The 27,139-nt window shown below is 48.5% G+C and overlaps 1 protein-coding gene across 1 annotated transcript; it reads right to left on the bottom strand.

Moving 5' to 3' along the window:
• Nucleotides 1–4,464: 4,464 nt before the first annotated feature.
• FABP6 (fatty acid binding protein 6) lies at nucleotides 4,465–10,762 on the bottom strand (the record flags this gene model as incomplete). Its single annotated transcript, XM_082621707.1, has 4 exons — nucleotides 4,465–4,518; nucleotides 7,201–7,290; nucleotides 9,396–9,565; nucleotides 10,696–10,762. The coding sequence occupies 4 exons, from the start codon at nucleotides 10,760–10,762 to the stop codon at nucleotides 4,465–4,467; spliced, it is 381 nt and encodes a 126-aa protein (XP_082477833.1).
• Between the last annotated feature and the right edge of the window lie 16,377 nt (nucleotides 10,763–27,139).

The raw sequence follows: 27,139 nt of genomic DNA, 5'->3' as shown, positions 1-27,139 counted from the left end.
GCTACTCCCTAGCTGTGTGGACGAGGGCCGGTCAGTCTCCTGTTTTAGATCTCAGTTTTTTCATCTGCAAAATGGGAGGGTTGGGACTGGAATGGTCTCCAAGGTCACACCTGGCTAGGGAGCACTTCAGAACAGTGACATCTCCCTGGTCTTCTGTTCCGCAGGTCTGCAGTGGGGCCTGGGCTATCCTTTTTTTTTTTTTTTTTTTTTTTGCAGTACGTGGGCCTCTCACTGTTGCGGCCTCTCTCGTTGCAGAGCACAGGCTCTGAACGTGCAGGCTCAGTGGCCATGGCTCACGGGCCCAGCCGCTCCGCGGCATATGGGATCTTCCCAGACTGGGGCACGAACCCGTGTCCCCTGCATCGGCAGGCGGACTCTCAACCACTGCGCCACCAGGGAAGCCCTGGGCTATCCTTTTAATAGGACCCCCAGGAGATGCACATGCACAGCCAGGTTTGACCACATCTCTCTGCTCTAGAAGCTCTGACCTAGTGTGTTCCCAGTCACACCAGTAGAACCTCCAAGAAGGGCCGTGTGTAGTGAGCACTTACTGTGTTCCACGCCCTGTACTTGACACTTCCCTCATGGTCTCTTATTCCCCCTGCTCTTCTTTTGTCCTCATGGCAACATCATTATCACCATGTTCCAGATGAGGATACCGAGGTTCAGAGAGGCCCAAGGTCTCACCGTGGGCAAGGGGTGTGGACTCAGTTTGGCACTTAGATACGCCGGACTGAGGAGCCTTGTGGCCTCCGCATTGCCCCCCCCAGAGGAAACACACCCCCACACCATGGCCCAATCACTTGGGATTTCACTGCTCACCCCCCTGCCCCACCCCCAGCATACAAACACCTCTTGGTATCCTTGGGGGCCACAAGTGTGTGGTGGAACGCCACCTAGTGGTAATCTTTAAAGATGCTTTGAGAAGCCCCCATTTCACCAGATGAGCTTGGCAGGAGGGCGATGGTTGCTAGAGATGACTTCCAAGGGTCAGGGTGAAGGGCACCTGAACTGAGCAGGGAGTCACTCCCGCACCTTGAACAGCACAGCAAAATGGTGAAGCGCCTCTAACTTTATGGAGGCCACTGGCGAGGATTTTTACCTTTTACCCTTGCAGCTCCTCTGTCACCCGGGAAGGGAAGGTCTTATGAGCCTATTTTACACATGGACAAGACAAGATGCCAAGAAATACGGCAGCGTGCCCATGTGCCTTACAAGGGACTGGAGGGGGCACTCCTTACACTTGCACCACACCGGCTTGAGAATGACAGTGCTGATAACGGAGGTGATGCTGGTCGCAGTCGCAGTGGCTAGTATTTAATTTGTTGCGTGACGACTCTGTTAGGTAAGTGCAGTTGTTTTCCCCACTGACAAGGTAGGAAACTGAGGTTCAGAGAAATGGATGAACGTACCCCGAGGTGACACAGCTTCTAGGTGGTAGAAGAGGGATTTGAACCCTGGCGATGTGACTCCAGAGTCGAAGCTCCTAACCACTGTCCCTTCTACTGGCTGAGGAAGCCTCTTTTCCAGGATGCCAGCAACATGGACACTTCACCCCATCTCACCTTACTCCACTTACCCCCATAAGCTGGAAAGAGAAACTGTCGCCTGCATCAGCCGGTGATGCCCAGCCCTTCATTAATCTGCTGTGTGACCTTAGATGAATTTCTTCCCTTCTCTGAGCCTTGGTTTCTATATCTGTGGAATACAGAGTTTAAACTAGTTGAGCTCTGAGGTCCTTCTAGTCCATGAATTTGTGACTCTGTAACACTGGCTGCAGTGTTTGAATTTGTCCTTGAATCGGTTACCAGAGTATAAACAATCTCTCTTCCCCCTCGGCTCTTTCTTTCTTTGCTACTCTTCGCCCTTCCTTCTCTCTCTCTCAATTTTCAGCCTAATTATGGTCACCTCTCTGTTATTTAGAGACTTATTATCCAAGCTCATTATGAGTAATTATTCAGTCTGGAGGGGAAACAGCAACACTGCGAGTTTAATGCTTACCTAGTTAACTTAATTAGCAATAAGTCTTGGCAAAATGATGGCATTCACAGGGTCCTGGCTTGGTGGGTGGGTGTGGGAGGCTGAGTGCTGTGCCTGGAAAGCAACAAGTTTCAGGGCACAATGTGGGGGGAGGCGAGGTCTGAGCTGCCAGTGAGTTGAGCTGTGCTGTCTGTCCGAGCTGAGGCTGGCCCCTGAGAGTGAAAGGCCGTAGATGACACAGGCTACAAGGACCTGAGGTCAGGTAGCACTTATGAAGCACCTGCTGTGTGCCAGACCCTTCGCAAGGTGTCGGGCAAACCTTATTTCTATTACCCCATATGTGGGACTTGTATATTCAAGATAATTTAGATCATTCAGCTCTCTTTGTAGTATAGGTTTCGGGTATACAGTATTATAATTCAACTTTGCAGTATATATATATATATATATATATATTTTTTTTTTTTTTTTTTTTTTTTTTTTTTTTTCGGTACGCGGGCCTCTCACTGTTGTGGCCTCTCCCAGTGCGGAGCACAGGCTCCGGACGCGCAGGCTCAGTGGCCATGGCTCACGGGCCCAGCCGCTCCGCGGCATGTGGGATCTTCCCAGACCAGGGCACGAGCCTGTGTCCCCTGCATCGGCAGGCGGACTCTCAACCACTGTGCCACCAGGGAAGCCCATGCAGTATATTTTTATACTTTGTATATCTGTATATACTTTGCAGTATATTTGTATATACTGAAGAGTGATCACCACCATACAGTTGACCCCCTTAACCATTTCACCCACCCGCCTAACCTCCTTCCCTTCTGGTAACCACTAATCTGTTCTCTGCATCTATGAGTTTATTTTGTTTTATTTTGAAATCATACGATATTTGTCTTTCTCCATCTGACTTATTTCATGTTACATAATACCTTCAAGGTCCATCAGTGTTGTCACAAATGGCAGGATTTCATTCTTTTTTTTATGGCTGAATAATATTCCAGTGTGTGTGTGTGTGTGTGTGTGTGTGAGACAGAGAGAGAGAAAGAGACATCTTTATCCATTCATCCACTGATGGACACTTAGATAATCCAACTCTTATAGTGAGTGCATTCTTCTCTTTTCAAGGAGTCCTGCAGGATCTTTGATTAGGGAAGGAGAGAGTTTCCCATTTGATGCTACTGGCTTCTGTAAGATTCTTACCCTTTTCACTAAGGGAGGCCTCAGAGTCATGGCTTTGGCAGCAGAATCCAGCTAGAGGTCAACATTGTTCAGCTTTGACTTTTTTTAATAGTCTTAGTCTATTTATTGCAAATGATGTTGGCTTTCCATGTATATAAGTGATATAAAGTTTCCATTGTAGTAAAAATAAGTGAGTTGCCATAGAGAAAACTATGGGGTAAAAAGAAGTCAGGGTGGGGACTTCCCTGGCTGTCCAGTGGTTAAGACTCCATGCTTCCACTGCAGGGGGCACAGGTTTGATCCCTGGTCCGGAACTAAAGATTCTGCATGCTGCATGGCGTGGCCAAGAAAAGTAATAAAATAGAAGTTAGGGTGGTACCCAGATGGGGAACACTCCCAAGGAGAGAGGAGAATGAAAAAAAGTGCATCAGGGTTAGCGACTATCTAGCCACGGGACAGGCAGACCTCCCTCCTCTTCCTCCATGCCCCGGACAGACACTGTAATCAGGCAGGGATGTCTGCTCAATCCAAATGCTGCCTCAGAATCCTTCCTGATGCAGGGCTTCAGGCACCTACCAGGGGATCAGAGTGACCCTTCTGACCACCTTTCCCAGCCCACTGCAGCTTCTCCAAGTTTCTCCCAGGCCCCCCTGTCTAAGCCCTACTCTGACTGCTCGCTTGCTGCCTGGCACTCCCATAACCCCTGTGCTATCTCATAGACTCCCATTTCTCCTCAGTTCCTCATTGGTCCTTCTGGCCTCCTCTTGTACCAGCAGGTAAACTGAGACCCAAAGGAACGACTCCACAGCAGATTAGCAGAGAGCCACAGCCGTGCTGAAACACCTTCCCTGGCTAAGCCCTGGTGGGTGCATCCCAGTGTCTGTGCAGCCTCGGGGCCCAGCAGTGGGGGGCCCTTCCCCACCTTCCTGTGGCCTATCTGAGAGTCAGAGTGCCACCCCTCCGAGGTGATATTTGTCTCTTGAAAGGATGGTCTCCACGCAGAGTGTGGGTGGCAGGCTGGGGCGAGGGGTCCACAGAAGTGTGCCCGCCGTGCATCCTGAGCACTGCCTTTGCCCTCTCCCCGGGGCCAGGGGTCTTCCGTCCATACCCGTCTCCCTCTGCCATGACACAGGTCCCACAGAGATCTCAGGGCCAAGGTGTGGCCTGTGTAACCATCGTCAGGAGTTTCCCACCCCCACCAGCCAGAACTGCCCCAAGACACCAGAGAACAAAGAGGTTCTGGAACGAGCAGAATGTCTGTTGTTACCTCAGCTTTACTGGTGGCTTTGCGGCCCCCGCAGAGCCCTGCCTGCTAGCTCAGGCCAGCCTCTTGCTCACGCGCTCGTAGGACACACCTTCAACAGTGGAGATCTGGAAGAAGCAGCAGGAACAGGGGGTGTCAGTACAGGGGCCCCAAGGTGACCATGGGGCCCAGAGAAGGTAGACCAGCCTCCAGTTCTCTGGGCCTCAGTTTCCCAATTTGTTGCAGGACTCATTGTGTGGACTCTACGTGGCCAAAGTGCTAACAGATGTGGGCGTGATGTGGCTTTTCGCGGGATAATCTTCCACCCGTCTGTCCATTTCAGTTCACCCATGCCAGGCACATCTGCACGACACCAAGCTTGTCCCCATTGTACAGATGAGAAAACTGAAGGTTAGAGAAATCAGTCACCCCTCTAAGTCTGAGGGGCCATGCTCACCCTCTGCACCATTTAGCATTTATGGGGCCCCTGTGCTTGGTGATGGGAAGATACATTCCCTGTCCTCAGGAAGTGTAAGCGTTTGTGGAAGAGGCTGCAAGAGGATACTCTTCAGCCAAGGCCCACTGTGTGTGGTGCCCTGGGCTCCAGGCCAAGACATGCTATCTTGGGATGCGTGCATAGCATCAGTTGGTCCAGATCCCCAGCAGAGGAAAGCAGCTTTCTTGTGAGGAGGGGTGGGTGGCAAATGGAGTTTGGCGGAAGCAGTTTTGTAAAAGGGCAGCAGTGTGAAGTGATGTGTGATTCGCATATGGGATGGATGGAAGATGAAGTGGAGGGGGAGTCCGGGGAGGAGGCTGGGGCACGGTCTACAGGAGAGGTGATGAGAGAAGGGGTGCTGGTGGTGGGTGGAGACGGAAGGAGGGGTGCTTGCAAAATGCACCCATGTTGGTGGAGAAGAAGGGAGGTATCCAGAATGACTCTGGGCCTCCAGAGATGGGAGATCTGCCACCAAGACAGCTTGTCTCTGGTGCCTAGTCTGTGTGTGTGTGCATGTGCATGTGTGCATGCCTGTGCCTGCCTGCGTTTGTGCGTGCACGTGCGTGTGTGTGTGTATAATGGCCCTGAACTCTGGGCTCTGCTCACACCTTATAGGCTCCATGGTCAGGCGCCTCTAGGAATTAGGAAACGGGTTTGTTCCATTGGGGAAGATCAGTTCAGTTGGGCACAAATGTGCTCCATTCCCCTGCCCTGTGTTCTCCCTGCACTCATCACAGGCTGGGGAGCTTTGCCTCTAGCTTTCATCAGATTCTCCAAGAGGTCGATTTCCATCCAGAAAAAAATGTATAGTCACTTATGTCATACACACACACACACATATATATACATATATATATGTATATATATACACACACACATACACACATATATATATATATATATATTTTTTTTTTTTTTTTGCGGTATGCGGGCCTCTCACTGTTGTGGCCTCTCCCGTTGCGGAGCACAGGCTCTGGACGTGCAGGCTCTGGACGCACAGGCTCAGCGGCCATGGCTCACGGGCCCAGCCGCTCCGCGGCATGTGGGATCTTCCCGGACTGGGGCACGAACCCGTGTCCCCTGCATCGGCAGGCAGACTCTCAACCACTGCGCCACCAGGGAAGCCCCACATAGATATATTTTTAAAACACTGTACATCTATTTATTTTTAGATTTTTTTTAAAAATTAAAATGAAGGGGAGAAAGAAGACCCATTGGCCTGGGAAGAGCAGGCAGAGAATTTAGAAGTCAGCTGATGCCATCTGCCTCCACCACAAAGTATCTGTGTGACCTTGGGCAAGTTACTTGTGTCTCTGAGACTCTATGGCTTCTCTGTAAAATGTGAGTAATGGGAGGGCACTGAGCCTCTTGGGCCACGTGCTCCATTTCTCTAGACTGCGCTTGAGATGAGGAAAACAAGGAAACAAGGGAGAGATTGAGAGACAGAGAGAGAGGACAAGGGGAGGCAAACCCTGCTTCCCTCATCACTTCCCTTCTGGAGGGGCTTGAGGAGGACACACCAGACCTCCCCCAGGGGGACTCTAGCCCAGGACACAGGCTCACGAAGGGGGAATGACATGTAGAAACGCCTTCCTTTTCCTCTTAACCTCACACCGTTTCTTTCACTTGGGGAAAACTTTGGAGCCCCAGGGAGAAGAGATGGATGTGAGATGAGGGCCTTCCAGGGCAGCACCTCCAACCTGTGTTTACAGAGAATGGCGTGTGGGAGGGGTCAGTCTACAGGTGTGTGAGTTGTCCCTGTCAGCGTTTCAAAAAATGTTTAATTAGTTGGCAACATTTGCTAGACTGGAAATTTCACTTGGAAGTGCCAATTTCCAGCTTCTCTTGAAACACCAAAACATCTAGCAGCAAGGGCCTGAAGTCCCTTGTGGAAGTAGAATGGAGTGATGGCTACCCTTGCAGGGCCCACCCAGACTCCCCACTTCATTCACACTCTGGGAGGGGTCCAGATGTGTGTCCCTGAGGTGGCTGAGTGTGGGCACTGGAGTCAGACTGCCCAGAGACAAATCCCTGCTCTGTCAGAAAAACTCTGTGCCCTCTGGTCAATCACTTAGCCATCCTGTGTCTCAGTTTCCTCACCTGCAAAATGGGGATAAAAGTCCTTAACTAACAGGGTGATTATGAAGGTCAAATGAGGTCACGTGCACCCAGTGCTCAGCACAGAGCCTGGCCCATGGTTGGGCGAGCAGGTTGCCCATAAAACCAGCTGCCCAGAGGACCACCTCTTGGGGGCCGTGGCTGGGGGCAGAAAAGCATTCTCATCGATTTTGCCAGGAACCAGTGGGACACTCACCTCCACCAGCTTGCCATCCATGATCTCTGCAGTATAGCTGTAGTGGGGGAAGTTCACCACCACCTTCCCACCCTCCATCTGCACAGTGGCCTGGAAGAGAAGCAAAACACAGAGTTGCAGAGCAGCCCCCAAACACAGGCCAGCCCCTCAGGGATGAAGGGCCTGCTTGCAGCCTCAGCAATCCCCCTTTAGGAATTAATTTGCCCTATAGACATCTGATTACATATATCCAAAGATATAGATAACCTGTGCAAGTCACTGAACCTTTTGTGCCTCGTTTTTGTTTGTTTGTTTATCTATTTATTTATTTTTGGCTGCGTTGGGTCTTCTTTGCTGTGCATGGACTTTTTCTAGTTGCAGTGAGCAGGGGCTACTCTTGGTTGCGGTGCGCGGGCTTCTCATTGCGGTCGCTTCTCTTGTTGTGGAGCACGGGCTCTAGGCGTGCGGGCTTCAGTAGTTGTTGCGCATGGGCTTAGTTGCTCCGCGGCATGTGGGACAGTCCCGGACCAGGGCTCGAACCCGTGTCCCCTGCATTGGTAGGCAGATTCTTAACCACTGCGCCACCAGGGAAGTCCCTGTGCCTCGGTTTTCTCATCTCTAAAATAGGGGTAGTAACTGTACCTACTTCCTGGAGTTATGGGGAGGATTAAATGATTTACTATGATATATATAAAGTGCTTAGAGCAGTGCCTGGCTTGGTGTTGAGCACCCCTTGTTAACTATGGAGTCAGTTATGATCATCATTATTAGAATGATGCTGATGTCATCCAAGGGTGTTGATTGCAGCATTGTTTGTAATAGTGAACAACCTAAATATCCAACCTGTATTATCCACTGGTAAATAACCTAAAAATCTATTAATGAGGGAGTGGTAAGTAAATGATAGCATTTCCATTCCATAGGATACTGTACCACCATTGAAAAAGAAGAGGCAGGGCTTCCCTGGTGGCGCAGTGGTTGAGAGTCCGCCTGCCGATGCAGGGGACACGGGTTCGTGCCCCGGTCCGGGAAGATCCCACATGCCATAACAGTGAGAGGCCCACGTACGGCAAAAAAAAAAAAAGAAGAGGCAAGTCAATATGTGCTGACACAGAAAGACATCTGTGAGAAGTTGTTACATTTTTAAAATACCCAAGTGGCAGAATATGAATATTATGACTGCGTATCCTCCACCTTGGCAGCCTAGAAGCCTGAAGGAGCAAAGTACTCTCTTGACCAGGGTTGGGGGCTACAGAGGGGAATGGGTGGAACACGTGGGGGACCAGTCTGGGTAGGACAAACAACCACCTTTCAATTCTTTCCTCCCCAAGACTGCAGTTTCAAACCCAGATGAGTCTGGTTCTAGAGCCTGGGCAATTAATCTCTAGGCCACGCTGGAGGCAGCATAAAAATGTGGTTATGGAGGCTTCCCTCCATAACCATGGCGCAGTGGTTAAGAATCCACCTGCCAACGCAGGGGACACGGGTTCAAGCCCTGGTTCGAGAAGATCCCACATGGCGCGGAGCAACTAAGCCTGTGTGCAACAGCTACTGAGCCTGCTCTCTAGAGCCTGCAAGCCACAACTGCTGAAGCCCATGGACCACAACTACTGAAGCCCGCACGCCTAGAGCCCGTGCTCCGCAACAAGAGAAGCCACCGCAATGAGAAGCCCGTGCACTGCAGTGAAGAGTGGCCCCAGCTCACCGCAACTAGAAGAAGCCTGCATACAGCAATGAAGACCCAATGCAGCCAAAAATAAATAAATAAAATAAATTACTTTTTTTAAAAATGTGGTTATGCTCTCCAGAACCAGACTGCCTGGTTATGCAGGCCCGCCCCTGCTGTGGGATCCAGGCAGCTATTTAATCCTATGACTCAGCCCAACTCCCCCATCTGTAAAATGGGGCAGTAATTGTAGCGACCTCATGGGCTTACCTGCATTAAGATGTGTGACAGATCCAGCAAGTGTCTGGGATATATGTGTGAAGGATTCAGCAAATGTTAACAATTTTTACTATCATTATAGTGTCAATTATTGACGGTAGCATTAAAAACTAGGAGAGGCTAAATTGCCAAGTAACTCAAGCTGTTAAAGCTGGAGGCTAGACTCGAGAAGAAGCCTCAGCTTGGGGAGCAGCCCCCGGGGACACGGTGGGGACCAAGAAGTCAGCCAGAGTCCTGGCGAAGGAGGGAGGGGTGGCTAGCTGCCTCTCACCTTGAACTTCTTGCCCATCTCCATGTCGCACTCTTTGCCGATGGTGAAATTGTTGGTAATGGAGGGGCCCCCGGGGTAGTTCTGGGACCAGGTGAAGTTCTGCCCGTCCTGCTGCACCTCTGAGGTGATCTTGAGGTTGCGACCCTTTTCAATCCTGTCGCTGGGGAGCCCTGGGCCAGGGGACAAGCAGAGTGGCCATGTAAGAGCTGCCTACGACTTGTGGTTTTGGGCATGAGCTTGCCTCCCCTACGGCAGGCTAGCCGGACAGTCGAGCACAAGCCCCATGTCGTGAGCCATGTGGCTTGGGCAAGTCACTGTCTCTCCCAGCCTCAGTGTTTTCATCCAAAAAATGAGGATAATAAGGCCCATTTCCCAGGGCTGTTGCAAGGATTAAATTACAGTGATTGTGTCTGGTAAAACTCCTGGCATATAGTTAAGAATAAATAATAGCTGCTCTTCTGATGGTGGTAGAACAGAAATTTGCCGACCTCATAAATTTCTAAAATGAATGAGACCTTCAAAACTGTCTTGAAATGCTCTTGTTTTACAGATAAAGATTCCCACATCTAGACTGTTGTAGGTGAAGCCAAGTCACTGTTCCTTCAGGGCCAGTCCCAGTGATTGACTCAGAAGGGCTCTTGCCTTCCCAAGGCCCCAGGGCACACGGATCCCGCTCTTGGGGCCCATTTCCTACCAGGAGGTAGTGAGCCCTGGTCCCCTGGGGCTGTCCTCAGTCTAGACAACTGCACTACCTCACACTTAGCTAGCACACCAAGATTTCTGCGGGCCTGTCAGGTCCACTGTCTCTTTGGTTCCTCACAACCAGTGCTGCAAATCGAACAGTCAGAAGAGTGGGGCCTTTGATCTCCACCCACAGTGCCTAGCACTGTAAGAGGCCCCTGTTTGCTCAGTGACTTAGGGAACGAGTGGCGTGTCAAACCTGATCTCTGTGCTCCCACCCCTTGGTCACCTCTCCCCAGGCAGGATGTGGTGACACCACTCATCATCTCATCCTCGGGTCCAGGGGGGTCTAATGACATCTGCTGCTGATGCACAGTGTGACCTTGGGCAAGCCTTGCTGAGGCGCCCCATCAGTAACATTGGGTTGGCCGTGCGTGTAGCAAGCATTCAGTAAACGTTTGAATGAATAAACCAATCAACTCTCCACCTCATCCATTACTGGCTGTGTGACCTTGCACGAGTCACTCAACTTCTCTGAGCCTCGTAGACTTTGGGTTCCCTGTGCAGAGCTGGCCGTGACAGCCCAGCCCCAGGGAGGTGCTTTCAGGAGCTCCCTCACCCAGGCGCTTCGTGAACTCATCATAGTTGTTCTCACTCTCGATCTCATAATTGCCGGTGAAGGCCATGCTGCCAGAGAGCTGGAGGCTCAGGAGAAGAAGGATGAGGAAGATGGGCTGTGGTGCTGAGGGGTCTGGTGCCTCAGCTTAGAAACCCTCCCAGATGCTGAGGCTCAGCTCCATTCACCCCACTTCTCCTTCCCACCCCTGAAGAGGAAGCACTTGCAATTTTATGATGTAGGCAGGCAGCAGAAACCTGAGGTTATTCACCCTGGGGACTCGTTGGCTGGAATCCCATTGCCATGGGCAAGGCCAGGACCAGCTCTGCCACAGGGTTTGAGGTGTCATCCACCTCTGCCCAGCCCTCCCTCCATCCGTGCTCCCATCTTCCCTCATTGACTCAGTCACCCCTGCATTCGTCGACCAAAGGGCCTCGGGTACCTCATTTTGGGGCCAGCACTGAGGAAGCAGTGAGACACACCCCCTTCCGAAAAGAGCCTCCAGTCTGGTCCAGGGACAAAACACACCTGCAGAGAACCCCTAGACATGCAGATCTGGGGCCTGGGGCCTAGGGAAGGAGTGATGGTGTCCAGCTGGCTGGTGTAGCTTTGCATAGGAGATGGCATTTAATACAGGTCTTGAAGGAATTTGGATGTTTACAGAAGTAGTAAGGTTGGAAGAGACTGAGAATGTAGGCAGATAACATCCTAAGTTGAGGGAACAACGTGATGAAGGTGGGAAGGGCCACAATGGAAGGAAACAATGAGTTGTCTGCAGCAAAGAGCACTTGAAGGAGAATAGGCACGAGATGGGTGTAGACGGTGCGAGCAAAGGGAAGCAGCTGCCCGAGGGCCCAGGGCGCCAATCAGAGGAGGCAGTGCCAGGTGCGCTGAAGACCTGCTATGTGCCAGGCATGGGCTGGGAGCGTGGTGAATTTCACTCTATTCCAGCTTCACCACTGGGAGGGCTAGTAATTCAGCCCCCACTTCCTGTCCCTGTTCTGATTCTGGCACCACTTCACATTAAGGACTCCCATCTCCTCGGTGATAACTCCTGCCCTGCCTGTCTTGTGGGACTGCTCTCTGGATCAAACCGATTGGCCATGCAAGTATGAAGCACTTACAAAGGCCGTCACTCTTATGGTTATTAATTAAGGAAGGTTTTGCATCTGTCTCCTTTTCCAGAGTGGGCTCTCCAAGAATCCCCATCATTTCTATCCAAAGCAGAATTCACCACAGTTGCTAACCCCCCAGACCTGGGACTGAGTGGTGTCTGAACTGGTGAAACCAGCTTTGCCACATTTTGCCAGTCTGCAATCTCCAATCTTAGAATTCCTCACCCCAGCCAGGTGTCTCACTTTAAAAAAACAAAAAAACACACACCCGCACTCCCCTCACCCACACCTCATCGTGGATTTTCTGATGCTGAATTATGTATATTAAAATTTCATAATTCAGAGCAAGTGACAGTTCTGGCAGAGATGGCCCTTGATAACAGTCGGTAGCTATCTTTCTAGACTTTTAAATGCACACCTATACTTTCTTCTATAAATAAGATTATATTGTTCTGTCATTTCTTTTTCATGTAATGATGTAAGTACATGTGTATATCATTACATAAAGGTATATCGTACATATTCTGTGGTATGTATGTTTCATAATTTATGTAACTATTGCCGGGTCTTTAGGTTGTTCCCAGTCTTTTTCTATTATAAATAACTCTGAGATAAACATTCTCATTCACACCTCTTGGTGTACATGTCAGATTATTTACTGAGATTATTTGCTAAGGATAAATTCGTAGACATGCAATTCCTGGAACCAAAGGGGTTTTGTATCTAAAGTTATATATAAACTTATATATAAGTTATATCTATACCGTAATGCCTTTGTCAGAGGCTAGAACAGTTTACACTCCCACCTGGAGCATATGAGAATTTCCCCTAATTGATAATAATGATGAAATAACAATGACAATAATAGCTAACACTTACTGAATATTTATCATGCATGGGGCATGGTGCTAAGTGCTCTATATGAATTATATCATTTAATCTTCCAAACAACTCTGTGAAGTAGGTGCCATTATTGTCCCCATTTTGCCAAGGAGGAAACTTGAGGTTCAGAGAAGTTAAGTAACTTGCTCAAAGTCACAGTGCCCCTGTGTATAGTTCATATTTACTCCCAAGGCAACTTTCATCATCATTTAAACAGATTTCCAAAAGTCCTCCATAATCCCATTACCCTAACACTATAACTATTTTTACTTTTTTAATTGTCTTCCTGCCTCTTTCATTCATCTCTCTCCTCTCTCATCCTTGCTTTCTTTCCCACGACTCTAATTATAGCAGGTGTATAATAGCCATAGTCACTATATAATGCAATATTCCATTCTTTTTTTCTTTACTCGGTATTAGTTTGTAAACACAGTCCCATGTTTCTATTAAGCTGCCATGTTTATTGTTAGAAATGGCTGCATAATGTTTGCTGTTGGACTTTTAGGGGGAGCTCAGGTTACCCCATTAAATGAGAGGCCACAGTGAGCTTCTTTGTATGTAGAGAATTTTTTAAAGTATTTCCTTGAGCTAAAGCCCCAGGATGGGATTACAAAGTTATGGAATCTGGAACATTCTTACAGCTCTTAATATGTTTTGCCATGTTGAGACTGAATTGGTTTAGCCCCAGATTGCCTGGGTGCTGAAGTTCTCGGAACCCAGAATTTAGAACATCTTTAGTTCTTTTCCCCCAAACATTCTGCTTCCCAACATCATGAATTGTGCCACCTTGAGATTCTCTGTCTTTCCTCTTTAAACAATCTTTATGGAGGAAAGGGTTTTTAATTTTCTGTTTATAAAAGCAATAGATGTTCATAGTAGATCCTTTGGGAAGAACAAAGCACAAATAAACTAAAAGCTACCTATAATCCCACCATGGGGTCTTGTTTTTCAGTTGTAAAATTAATACACACTCCGTGTTTAAGGAGACAAAAGCTCAAAACTGGGTAAAGTAAAGGTGAAAGACCCACACCCCTACATCTCCTTTTCCAGAGCAGTTGCGCTTTAATTCAGTATATAACCTTCTGGACATTTCCCACATGCACACAAACTTATTTGTGCTTATCCTTTTTTTTTTTTTCCTGTTCTTTTTAACAAAAATGAAATGCAAAGACACTGTTTTGTCTTGCTTTTTTCCCCACTTAGCAGTATATCATAGACATTAATGGATCTTATTTCTTCATGGAAACTGAAAACTATCCCATTAATTCTTAAAAGGGACTTTCCAAATGGAGAAATCCACTAATAAGAAACATGTCATACCGGTCTGGGCATGGGGAAACAATAGACCATTTGCCATCTCCCTGTGATTTCACAGAAGTATGGGATGTAGGTTCGATGTAAGATGGTTAGGGAGGCTAGGGAGGCTTAGGGAAAGGGGTGTAGTCTCCCGAAATCCCCTGGGGTCTCTAGGCTCGGAGGAGGTGTGCCCTTTGCAGAATCTCACCTTTATGCCTTGGCCTGCGTAGAATGACTGCTCACTTTTCACCGTCTTTCCAAATTTGAATTGTCTTTCCAACTCCTCCTCCTCCCGGGAGTCTTCTCTGATTACTCCAACCTGTAGATTGTCCTTTACAGGAATCCCCCAGGTGTATACCAGCTGCTTGTAATTGCTCAGGGGGAAACCTGGGCTTTTGAGTCACAGTATTAGCCCTGAGACTTCAGACACACAATCTTTAGTCATTCAAAAAATACTGAGTACCTACTGTTCACTAGATTCTAGAACTACCAAGTATCTGTCCTCAGATCTTGTGAGAGAACCAGCCTAGTAAACAGGCAATTGTAACACGGTGTGATAACTGAGATAAAGCCTGTAACATTGGGGTATTGTGGGAAAACAGAGGCATCACCCTGATCACCTCTTAAGGGTCAGGGAAGGCGGATGTGAGAGAGATTGGCAAATAAGCCAAATCCTTAATTTACTCATTATTAAATGGGGATAAAAATACTTGTCTTCGGGCTTCCCTGGTGGCGCAGTGGTTGAGAGTCCGCCTGCCGATGCAGGGGATGCGGGTTCGTGCCCCGGTCCGGGAGGATCCCACATGCCGCGGAGCGGCTGGGCCCGTGAGCCATGGCCGCTGAGCCTGCGCATCCGGAGCCTGTGCTCCGCAACGGGAGAGGCCACGACAGTGAGAGGCCCGCGTACCGCAAAAAAAAAAAAAAAAAAAAACCTGTCTTCCAGGATTTTAGTGAGATAATCAGTATATAAATAAAGGGCTTAGCATAGGATCTAGTATTTTGTAGCCGCTCATTGAATGATACTGTTATTCCCACTCATTGGCAGTTTGTCCAGCCTATCTGCCTATTGTTTTGAATTATTCATTGTAGCATTAATTTAACTCTTCACAAAGTATGTCTTTTATCTCCCAATTAGATTTTTTTTTTGGCCGCGTGGCATGTGCATCTTAGTTGCCCAACCAGGGATTGAACCCATGCCCCCTGCAATGGAAATGCAGAGTGTTAACCACTGGACCACCAGAGAAGTCCCTCCCAATTAGATTATAACCCCTTTAAGGAAAGAGGCTGCATTTCATACTTCCTTATGGCTGTGCACCTAGTAGGCACTGGGATCCCTCTGATTTTGTTTTATTTGTTCAGATCAGTCTGGAATAGGCTGTGAGACAGTTTTTCAAATGTGCTTTTTTTTTTTTTTTTTTTTTTTTCTTTTTGCGGTACGCGGGCCTCTCACTGTTGTGGCCTCTCCCGTTGCGGAGCACAGGCTCCGGACGCGCAGGCTCCGCGGCCATGGCTCACGGGACCAGCCGCTCCGCGGCATGTGGGATCTTCCCCGACCGGGGCACGAACCCGTGTCCCCTGCATCGGCAGGCAGACTCTCAACCACTGCGTCACCAGGGAAGCCCTCAAATGTGATCTTTATCATACACTGCAGAGGGTGCAGGAGGGGAGGGCTTGTGAAAAATGGAAACCTCTGGGCCCTGACCCACAGGAGTTCTGATTTGGTAGGCCTGGTGGGGCCCTGGAATCTGCATCTGACAAGTTCCCTGCTGGTTGTGCTGCAGCTACCCCGAGAAGCTCCAGGCCAGGGGACGTGGGCAGGGGCTGGCAGATGGGCTCTCCAGACCCCCAGTTAAGTCCCTTTCCCATCGACTTCCTCGTGCATGGTCAGAACCTTTTTCTCCTTAGTAGCTCATCCAAAGCCAGCGTCCTCGGCACTGGGACACCTGACTCAGCTGTGCTCCCTTTCACTGGAGTTTATGTGTGAATTTTACCCTCCCACCCTCCTCCCGTCCACACCCTCTCTCTCTCCCTCTTCAACTGGGGTTCACCTATTTGCTCAGACACTCACTGAGAACCTTCCAAGAGGGGTAAATGAACTCAAACTGCCTCCTATCCCAGTGAGGTTTTATGGGGCAATTGAACCAATAGAGCAGCTATACCCCATGGAGACGAAGAACGGCCTCAAGGCTAATCCCCCAGCGCCACCCCAACTTCCCACCTGGACTCTGGCTCCTGCCTCAAATCAGCCACCATTATTCTGAGAGTAACTAGTGAAGAAAGTAGGAAATGCAGGTGCTTGAGTCCGTGGTTGGAAGAGGAGCCCTTGACCTCTCCCTGACCTCCCCACCCCAGGACTTTCCAGAGCCGTGCGTGTAGTAAGTGATCCATCAGTGTTATACTGGGTTGGCCAAAAAGTTCGTTGGGGTTTTTCCATAACACTTTACAGAAAAACCCAAACAAACTTCTTGGCCAACCCTATAGATTCCTTGATCAAACCCCCCTTCCTCTTCTTTCCTCAACCAAGAATCTGAAATGCTAATTGGGGCTGATCCTGGAGTATCAGTGGGACCTCTGATAGCAGTTTATTCCAGGATGATTTGCCTAGCTGTGCTCTCAAGGGTCAGAGACTAAGAAATTCAGCATTCCCTTGGAAAGTCCAGTTGGCACTTTGTTTATCCACAATTAGAAATTAGAATTAGAATTTTAAAATTGGAAGAGATAGAGACTCAGAGGTCAGGCTGCCTGGGTTTGAATCCTAGCTCTGCTACTTGCTGACTGTGTATGCAAGGGCAAGTTAACTATCTTCCTGTGTCTCAGTTTTCCCATCTGCAAAATGGAGATAATAATTGCTTCTAACTTAAAGGGTTGTTATGAGTATTAAATGAGTTAACTTTTGTAAAGCACTTTTTTCAGAGCCTGGCCGAGTATATAAGAGCATGTTAAGTAAATGTTGCTGGGGTAGGCTGGCTGTGCAGCTTCAGCCCCACTGTGTCTGGTCACCAGCTTTGCAGTGACAATTATCCCCATCATTGCAAAGCATCAGATGACCCCAGGTTCAGTTCTCAGTCTTGTCTTTTCTGTAAGCCCTCACTTCCACGGTGATGTCATCCAGTCCATGGCTTTAAATATCATCTATATGCTGATGACTCCCAGATATTTTCCCCATCTCAGACCTCCCCTCTGGACTTACATCCAGCTGCCCACCTAACAGCTGCACTTCATGTCTTACGCCATCTCAAAGTTTGACAGGTCCAAAACTCCTGTTCTTCCGCCCTCAACAAAGTCAGCTCCTCCCATGGCCTCCTCCATCTCAGATAATGAGGAATCCCAGCAGCCAGCCTCTGCTGTGCACCTGCAGTATGCTAAATGCTTTACGTAAATTATCACCCAATTTTCCCAACCAGTCTATTGGATAGGTCCTGATATTATTCCCACTGTATAAATGAGTAAACAGGCTCAGAAATGTCATAGTTAGTTGACTGAGGAAGCAGTTTAGCTTCAGGTCTTGCACTCATGACCTCTAACTAAATGCAGCAATTGGATTAGGATGCAGCCTCCAGAACCAGCCAGGCTCTTGGAGACCATTATTCCTCCTGCAGTACTTAGCAAGTGATCCCAAAGTGCCAGACACTGCGCTAAGTGCTTGACACATGGCATCTCATTTAATCCCTTCAACAAATTTCCAAGAAAGCTGTCATTATCCCTATTTACTGAAAAGAAAGCCTAGGCTCAGAAAGGTTAGGTGACTTGTTCAAGGTCACACAGCTTGTTGATGCAGCTTGGATTTGAGCTCAGTTTTCTCTGACCTTAAGTGGTACTTGCCACCACTATGGATACCGCTGGTTCTCTGATGAAAAGCAGAACGCCAGTCTCTGGCTCTAATATCAGAGTTATAACCCACATATTCATTCATTCAGAATACATTTACTGAGCACCTGGCTGTGTTAGGGAAGGAAGATATGCAGCAGAATAGAAAACAGTCCCCACCCCCATTGAATGACTCTCCTAGCCTCACAGCTTATCGCCTTTCCCCCAGTTCATCCCCTACTCTTAGCCTCACTTCCTTTCCTATCCAGCCCGTGGATGCTTCACTTCTTTTGCTAGGATCCTCAATGTCCTTTGGCCACCTTGACTTCCCAGGTCCCATCTTTGGACCAAAAAAAAAAGTGTCTTTCCACCTCCCATCTCCAGGACTGCTGGCTACAACCAGAAGAAAAGGCATAGGGTCGGGGGGTGCACATCACCACAAATTCATTGTCCGCCCTCAGCCAGGTTTTGAACAGCTCAGTGGTACTCCCCTTCATCAGTGGGTGGTTCTCAACCCCATTCTCCATGCCAACTACCCTTATCAAGTCTTCTACATCACTCCCACTGCCCACCTGCTCACTGCAGCCCCAGCCATCACTTTAATGGCCATATAGCAATCCACTGTATGGATATATCACAACTTCTTCAACCAGTCCCCTGTTATTGGATAGTCAGGTTAGGTAGGGAAAAGTGCACACATGACTAGGAAACACCACCATGTGGAGAAAACAAAAACAAAAACATTATTCAAGATCATATATTAACATGGATACAGTTGAACAATGCAAGGGATTAGGGGCACAGGCCCTCTGTATAGTTGAAAATCCATGAAAAACTTTTAGTCCCCCCCTGTATCTGTGGTTCCTCTGTATTTGCAGATTAACCAACTGCAGATTGTGTGGTACCATAGTATTTACTGTTTTTAAAAATCTGCGTATAATTGGAGGCAGGTAGTTCAATCCCCTGTTGTTCAAGGGTCAACTGTGGTATTATTTGAGGTGAGTAGGGTGGGGCTGAAGATCTTCTGGAAGTTCATGGATTACAAACCAGCCGAGGACAGTGACCTCAGAGTCAGTGCCCAGAGAGGAGATGGGAAGTCCTGTAGCCACTGGTCTGCAAGGCAGCCTTCTCACTGGGGACAGTCTTTGCCAGACATGGAAAACCCTTATTTCCTGCTTCTGCTCTGTGTCTCTGCCCGCTCCACTCCCTATTTTCTTTTTTTTTCTTTTTTTTTTTTTTTTGCATTACGCGGGCCTCTCACTGTTGTGGCCTCCCTCCTTGCGGAGCACAGGCTCCGGACGCGCAGGCTGAGCAGCCATGGCTCACGGGCCCAGCCGCTCTGCAGCGTGTGGGATCTTCCCGGACCGGGGCACGAACCCGTGTCCCCTGCATTGGCAGGCAGACTCTCAACCACTGCGCCACCAGGGAAGCCCTCCACTCCCTATTTTTGGCTAATGGAATGTCTGACTGTTGTAGACAAAGCCCTTTGGGTTGCAAGTAAAGAAACCCACTTGATCCAGCGTAGGCCAAAAGGGGAGCTTACTAGGTTACAGCATACATAATTGCTGCTTTTTGACCTATAAAAACAACAATTTCATATAATTCAACCTAATATTTTAAGGATGCAGGGGTGACTCGGAGAACCCAAGGGGAAATAGAGGGCTTCATGAGGAACTAGAGGAATCTCTCTCTCTCCCTCTCTCCCCCTCTCTCCCCCTCCCCCTCTCTTCATCTTCAGCTTCTCTCTTTTTCAACTTGATTCTCCACAGACGTCCTTTCTCTGCTGTCCATGTGCTCGCAGACAACAGGGCCTTCAGAACACGCAACAGAAGCTGAGTCAGGAGAGAGATAATCTGATTGGTCTGTCATGAGTCAAGTGTCCGCCTCTGGTCAAATCAGCTGTGGGCAGGGAGGCCGAGCTCTTCATTGCAAGCAATGGAAACTGATTTGAACAGAAAATAAATTTATTGTGAGGATATCAATTAGGTCACAGAATTTTCAGGCTTGGAAAACAAGTAGGGACGAGAGTGGACCAACAGCTAGAACCATAGCCACAATCCCATCACAGAAATGGTTTTGTGAGGATCCCGCTGCCAGTACCACCAAAAGCTGGACTGGGCAGTTTGTAGCCCTTACCAACAGTGGCACTGCATACTGGCACTGCAGCCACCATTCCCCTGGGCACTGGACATGTCCCCCACCACCACCAGAATGGATTCTCTTGCCCCTGCTTCTTTGCATTGCAAGCTGCAGAGAAAATGTCTTTGTGAGAATGTCTGATTGGTGGCGCCCAAGTCACAGGCAGGCACTTCGTTGCCATGTGATGGGGTGATGAGAAGATGAGTATTTGGCCTTCTCAGCCTCATACTGGAAGGTGGGGTCCATGCAGTGAGGAGTTCTCTGCACAGAGACAGGGTGCAGAAGCTCTGCCCCACCGATGGGGTCCTGAGGTACCACCTCAGCAATCAGGACCAACTGTTCTGAGTAGAGTGTTTGAAGAAGAGATTGTGGGATGGCAGATGATGGAAAGGGGTCCACGACAGTGACTATCCCCAAAGATCACGTGCTGTGCCCTCCATGAAGCCTTTTTCTCCACGCATCTAGCCCACCCAGGTCTGGCTCTCTTTTGCTTCGAATCTGCATAGGAGGGTGTGGGATTCAATCGTTACCATTGCTTTTCTAACTGAGATGTAAGCAGCTGGAGGGCAGGAAGCTGGCCTTATGTTTCTGTGTGACCTGTATGTCAGCTGAGCCAGGTCAGGCCTGTCTTTTTTTTTTTTTTTTTAATATTTATTTATTTGGTTGCACCAGGTCTTAGTTGGGGCAGGTGGGCTCCTTAGTTGCAGCTCGTAGGCTCCTTAGTTGTGGCATGCGAACTCTTAGTTGCAGCGTGCATGTGGGATCTAGTTCCCTCACCAGGGATCAAACCCGGGCCCCCTGCATTGGGACCGTGGAGTCCACTGCACCACCAGGTAAGTCCCAAGGCCTGTCTTAAGGGGCTTTACAGGTACTTGTTGGGTGACTTGGGGCTCTTTCAGATGGAAGTACAGACACTGATTCTTGGTGACAAGCAAAAAAGTGGGAGTGGATTTCTTGGAGGGTATAGGGTAGCTCATAGAAAGGATGGAAAAGCTAAACCACCAGACCTCCAGATAGCCCATAGCACTAGAGAGCAAGAAGGAAGGAAGAGACAGACCCCATGGGGCACTGCCATCCAGTGAATCACCTTCAACCACCCTTCATCCTTATAGCCCTGCACCTGAGACTCCAATTTCCAGCTCAACCAATTACTGGCTGTATCACTTGGACACGTTACTTAACCTGTTTGGGATTCCTGGTTGGCAGAATGGGGCTAACAATTAAACCTGCCTCCTAGAGACACGGGGGAACTGGATAACTCAGTACATGAAGGTACTTAGGAAGGGGCCTGGCACCTAGCAAATACTTAATAGATGCTAGCTAATTAAAAAAAAAAAGTAGGGCTTCCCTGGTGGCGCAGTGGTTGAGAGTCCGCCTGCCGATGCAGGGGACTCGGGTTCATGCCCCGGTCTGGGAGGATCCCACATGCCGCAGAGCGGCTGGGCCTGTGAGCCATGGCCGCTCAGCCTGCACGTCCGGAGCCTGTGCTCCGCAACGGGAGAAGCCGCAACAGTGAGAGGCCCGCGTACCGCAAAAACAAAAAACAAACCAAAACATAACAAACAAACAAAAGTACCAAGAGACAAAGTTCAATTGGCCTACCTAGTTTGTATGCAACTCCTGGGGGTGGGCGGAGCCTCTTGATTGACAGTCCCATGAAGACCCATGTGCAGCAAGGGGAGGGGTAGCTCTTCAAGGAACGTGGAAAGAACATGGAAAGGCTCATACAGAGGAAGGGGAAATGCATGCCGGGCAGGCTAGAGCCCTAAGTCCTCTCTATAATTTCTCAACACCCCAGAACTGGGCATGCCCACCCCCATATCTCCTGGTCTGATCCTTGGTGGGGCCATAGCCAGCAAGGAGGAGGACGCAAGGGAGGTAGGTCCAACAACATCCAAACAACCTCACCTCCAAACTTACAACCAGAGCACCCCATGACTCTTAAAAATATTGCTTCAGGCCAAAGTCAAATGCCGGAAGCTCTTCATCCAGTTCCTGTGCAATTATTCATTGCCCCTTCTCCTGCCGCAGGCTAACCGTGATTAATTCCTGTGGCAGCCCTAGGAATCACTCCTAATGAATTTCTAATGAACTCATTTGGTGTTAATGCAGTGTGTAATTCCGCAGGACACTCATTATAATTTAGCCTTATTAAGTTATTGGGAACTACTATTGCTCTAAGCTCATAAGCAGGAGAAAAGTAATTATCCGGAGTAGGCAGTTAAATTATGAAAAGGATTGGCCATTCAGAGGAGGCCAGGAAGTGGCCGCTCCTATTTTTTTCTCCTTGGGGTGTACCGCTCTACAGAGAGGAATGGGCTGTGTGGGTCCTTGAGCTAAGACATGAGTGCCCTTCCTGACTTTATATTCTGAAATGTCAGAGCTGTGCAGGCTGCAGCCTGCATGGTGGGATTTTAAGGACCATTCAAAGGTGGCCCTGCCCCCAAATGGTCTATTCCACTTGCCTACTGCTTGGGTCTGAACTTCCATCATAGGGATGGATTCCTTTGCATCAGAGGCCCTGCTGCAGGTTGAAAGATGACCTATGGCAAGCCTCAGAGTTCTCGAGGCAGTCACAGGTAAGTTATCTTATCTGATCATCACAGCATTCCAATTATTGTCATTATACCTCCTTGACAAATAAGAGACTGAGATTCACAGAGGTGACACGACTTGCCCAAGGTCGCTGGGTGCCAGAGCTGGGAACAGAACCCATGGCTCCCACCCCCAGGTGAGTTAGCTCTTCAGCTCACCTCTCATTTACTGCCTGGCATGCTTTTCCTGCACATGACTCATACTGCCACCTAGATCAGACGTTCCTTGAGGTGGGAGCTGTTTCTATGATCCCCTTCCCCTATTTGACTGGTCTTGGTTCAGAGGACGGGCTGCAAGACTCCCTTGGTAGGGGTAGGTCAGGGCTCCTGAAGACACCTGGAAGATTCCATCCTGCACAAGTTGATTTCATGTCTCCTTTCCCCACTTCTCCCTGAAATTTTCTCTTTATTCTCACTTTCTTACAACCAACTTCATACTTTTGGCTAAAATGTAGATTAAAGTCTTTTTTGGGTTTGAAATCATTTTCTCCTGCTGATAAAAGTAACATATGCTTTTTGCATAAAATTCCAAAAAATGAAGAAAAGCCCAAAAAACTATAAGGATCATCTGTAATCCCATCACTCAGATATAACTATTGTTTACAAGTTGGTGTATGTATCCTTCCAGACATTATTAGCACACGTAAATATACATGCCAACCTTTTACCCAAAATGAGATTGTATCATATGTGCTATTTTAGAACTTGCATTTCATTAAAGTTAGAAATAGGAAATTTCTGTAGAGACACAGATGTAGAGAACAAACGTATGAGGGGAAAGCTGGGGTGGTGGTGGTGATAGGATGAATTGGGAGATTGGGATTGACATATATATACTAATGTATAAAATAGATAACTAATAAGAACCTGCCATATAAAAAATAAATAAAATTCAAAAATGCAAAAAAAAAAGAAATAGGAAATTTCTGGAAGACGAATTTACATTATCAGATGATAAATAAAAACTAATTTAACAAAAATATCCTTGGTAGGACTTCCCTGGTGGTCCAGTGGTTAAGACGCTGCGCTTCCACTGCAGGGGGCGAGGGTTCAATCCCTGGTCAGGGAAGTTCCTCGTGCCGCCAGGTGTGGCCAAAAAAAAAAAAAAAAAATTCCTTGGTAACTCCTCTGGGTTATGGGAAGATACAAGAAGGGGGATTGAGAGAATAAAGTCCAAAAAGCCTCATATGCAAGACAGAAAGGAAATTTGCTTATTGCTACCTTATCTTCGAAAATGTCATTTAGGGACTTCCCTGGTGGTCCAGTGGTTAGGACTCCGCGCTTTCACTGCTGAGGGGCCCGGGTTCGATCCCTGATCGGGGAACTAAGATCCCACAAGCCATAGTGCAGCCCCCAAAAAAGAAACCAAACATCTTGTTTCTCAGTCTGATGCAGGAGTTTGGCATGAGAAGACCAGTGGATGGAAGATGAAGGCTTAAGTGCAGAGTCACTTGGCACTGGGGGTCAGGGTGAGTGGACAGGGCTGTGGAGTGCAGAGATGAACCCAGGGGCCCGACATGGCCCTTGCCCACCTCCCCAGACTCATTTTCTGTCGCACGCTGACTCTCTGCTGCAGACTCATGGTCACTGGAATCTCCCACACTCACTATGCTGTTTTGCACCTCCGTGCCTTTGCATACACTGTCTCTCTACCTAGAGTGCCCACTGCCATAAATGGTGAAAATTCACTTTCATGCAATGTCCAGGTCAAGTGTTTGCCTATGAGGAAAGCCAGAAGAGGCCCTTGGAGGGCAAACTAGCTTAGGCTCCCTCACAGCATAGGTTTTGTGTCAGTGTAGAAGGAGATGCTGGGCAGGTGGGGGGAGGTTTTCTTTCCCCTTTGAGAGTGGAAACAAACTTCTCACAGCCTTCCTTGGTGCTGTGTTGAGTTCAGCAACCATGACTATGGGGCTGCACATCCAGGTCACACTGGAATTGTCCTCCTGCCTCCTGGGCCATGTTCTGGTCTGCAAGTCCCTCTTTCCTATCTCTATTCAGAACTTTCTGTCAGTCCCATGTGAGGTGCTGTTGGCCTCTGCCAGTGGCTTCTCACTGCAGCCAAGGAGGCCCTCAGAGCTGTATGTTTGTTACAGCTATTCAGACGTGGGCAGGAATAGGTAAATTCACATTGACATTAACGTGATCAGTGTTTGTCTCTGTGCTTCTCTGTATAAAAATGCACATGGCACAGGTGCGTTTATGTCTGCGGTACTGTACACAGGAATTGCATGCATGTGTAACAAAGTATGTGTAGGTCCCCCTGTATCTGTGTATGTAGAAGGATATATGCTTCCTTTGTGTATGGGTGTGTATCACTGTGTATACATGTGGAGTATTATGTGCTTGTGTATACATGCAAAGCAGAGTGCACATGTGCTCAGCTGTGACTTTCTGAGTATGCCTCTGGATCTGTTTGTTCATAGGTACGTGAGAGTGTTTATTTACTGAAGGGAGGGTAGATATTAGTTGGAAGCCTTAGACTTCAAGCAAAAACAAACAAACAACCCTCCCCAAACAATAAGTAAGTTTTATCTCTCTTGACTGGAATTCCAGAGGTGGGGAGGGAGGACTCTCAAGTTGACTGATTGCCTCGATCGATAATGTCTTTAAGGGCCTGTCCACCTCTCCACTTTCCCTAATTCTGCATCCTCGTGGTCACAAAACGACTGTAGCATTTCCATATCCCACACTCAGACATTAAGAATCCAGCGACTGATAGGGCTTCCCTGGTGGCGCAGTGGTTGGGAGTCCGCCTGCCGATGCAGGGGACACGGGTTCATGCCCCGGTCTGGGAAGATCCCACATGCCACGGAGCGGCTGGGTCCGTGAGCCATGGCCGCTGAGCCTGCGCATCCGGAGCCTGTGCTCCGCAACGGGAGAGGCCACAACAGTGAGAGGCCCGCGTACCGCAAAAAAAAAAAAAAAAAAAAAAAAAGAATCCAGCGACTGATAAACGCATATTTGCTTCTAGGGTGACTTTCCTAAGAATGAGGAAGTTTTCCCAGAAGCCCAATCCTACCTCCCCCCTTGTCTCGAACTAAACGTTGCCAAAGCTAAACCCATCTTGGAGAGGATGAGACCACCAAGTTTGGTTTAGACTCATCAGGATCCCTCTCCTGGAAGTGAGGATGGTATCAGCCTTTCAAAGCACAAGGCTGCTTGGAGGAAGGGTAGTCTAGTACAGGGGACCTCCTGGTGTTCCTGTGGTTAGGACTCTGGGCTTTCACTGCTGAGGGTCTGGGTTCTATCCCTGGTCAGGGAATCCTGCAAGCTGTGTGGCGTGACCAAAAAAAAGGAAGTGCCTAGTACAAAGGTATGTGCATGTATGCACACATGTCACACATGTTTGTGTACATGGGTTTGTATACATGAACATAAGTATGTAATATGTATGGGTGTTTCAATGACCTATTGTTGCATAACAAACTATTGCAAAACATAATGCCTTAAGACAACTATTTAAAGTTTTATTTATTATTTCCCATCATTCTGTGGGTCAGAAATTTGGGCAGGGTGTGGCTGGGTGGTCATTTGCACCAAATGGCATCATCGGCGGTCACTCACAAAGCTACATTCCACTAGTAGCTAGGCTGAGCTAGAAGGTCTAAGAAGGCTTCCCTCCTGTTTCTGACATGTTAGTGCACATCAGCATGGCTCCTCTCTCTCTTTATATGAATAGCTTGGGCTTCCTCACAGCATGGTAGTCTCAGAATCGTTGCACTTCTTTCGTGGCAGCTGACTTCCAACAAGGAGGAAGTAAAAGCTGCCAGTGCTCTTAAAGCCTGGATTCAGAAATCTCAGAATGTTGCTTCTTCCACAAACATTCAAGAGGAAGGGAATAGAATTTACCTTCTGATAGGTAGGGCAGCATGCACATGCAGAGAAGAAAAGAATTAATGGCAGCCATCTTTAGAAATGATCTACCACAGCAGGAGTATGTCTTGAACATGAGGGTGAGTGTATCTGAGTGTGTGCAGTTTTGCTTGTGTGTGTGCGTTTTAAGGATTGTGGGTTACGTGTAGGTGGCAGTGTGTATGTTAGTGTGAAGGTGTGTACGTAAGTGTCAGTTTACACATGCATGCCTGTTTATGTGCATATATGCACAGGCAGGTGGGTAAGTATGCGTGGAGAAAAGTGCACATACACACAAGGAAGTGTGCACACGTGTGCAGGTGTAAGCGTCTGCCTGAGCCAGAGGCCTGCGTATGTGTGCATACATAGGGGGAAAGTTGATGGGGTGGACCTGCCGGGGCTGTGGCCTTCCTGAGACTGCAAATCCTGGCCAAGGGTAACAATCTAATCATTACTGGGAACTTGTCCTTGACTGGAAGGCCTTGGGTCCTGAGCCAGGCAGAAGACTCAGGCCTTATCATAAACTAAAACCACGCTGCTGGTAGTGGAGGAGGAGACCTGCCACAGTTTTTGATTCCCGAGAGCCTGCCGTTTTCTACTTGGGACACCACTGGTCTCCAATAGCCAATAGGAAAGCTTAGCTGCCATACTGCCTCCCTCCGTAATCCCCACCCCAGCCCCACCCATGGGGCTGTAAACCTCAGGACCGGACTTCAGAGAGACTAGGAAGCGGAGCTCAAGGCTGCTGGCAAAGTGAGGTCT

This window comes from Mesoplodon mirus (genome assembly GCF_964341445.2).
Source record: "Mesoplodon mirus genome assembly, chromosome: 5".
In the NCBI taxonomy this organism is placed as follows: Eukaryota; Metazoa; Chordata; class Mammalia; order Artiodactyla; family Ziphiidae; genus Mesoplodon; species Mesoplodon mirus.
The sequence above is the reverse complement of the archived record's forward strand: the minus strand, read 5'-3'. Positions and strand labels throughout refer to the sequence as shown.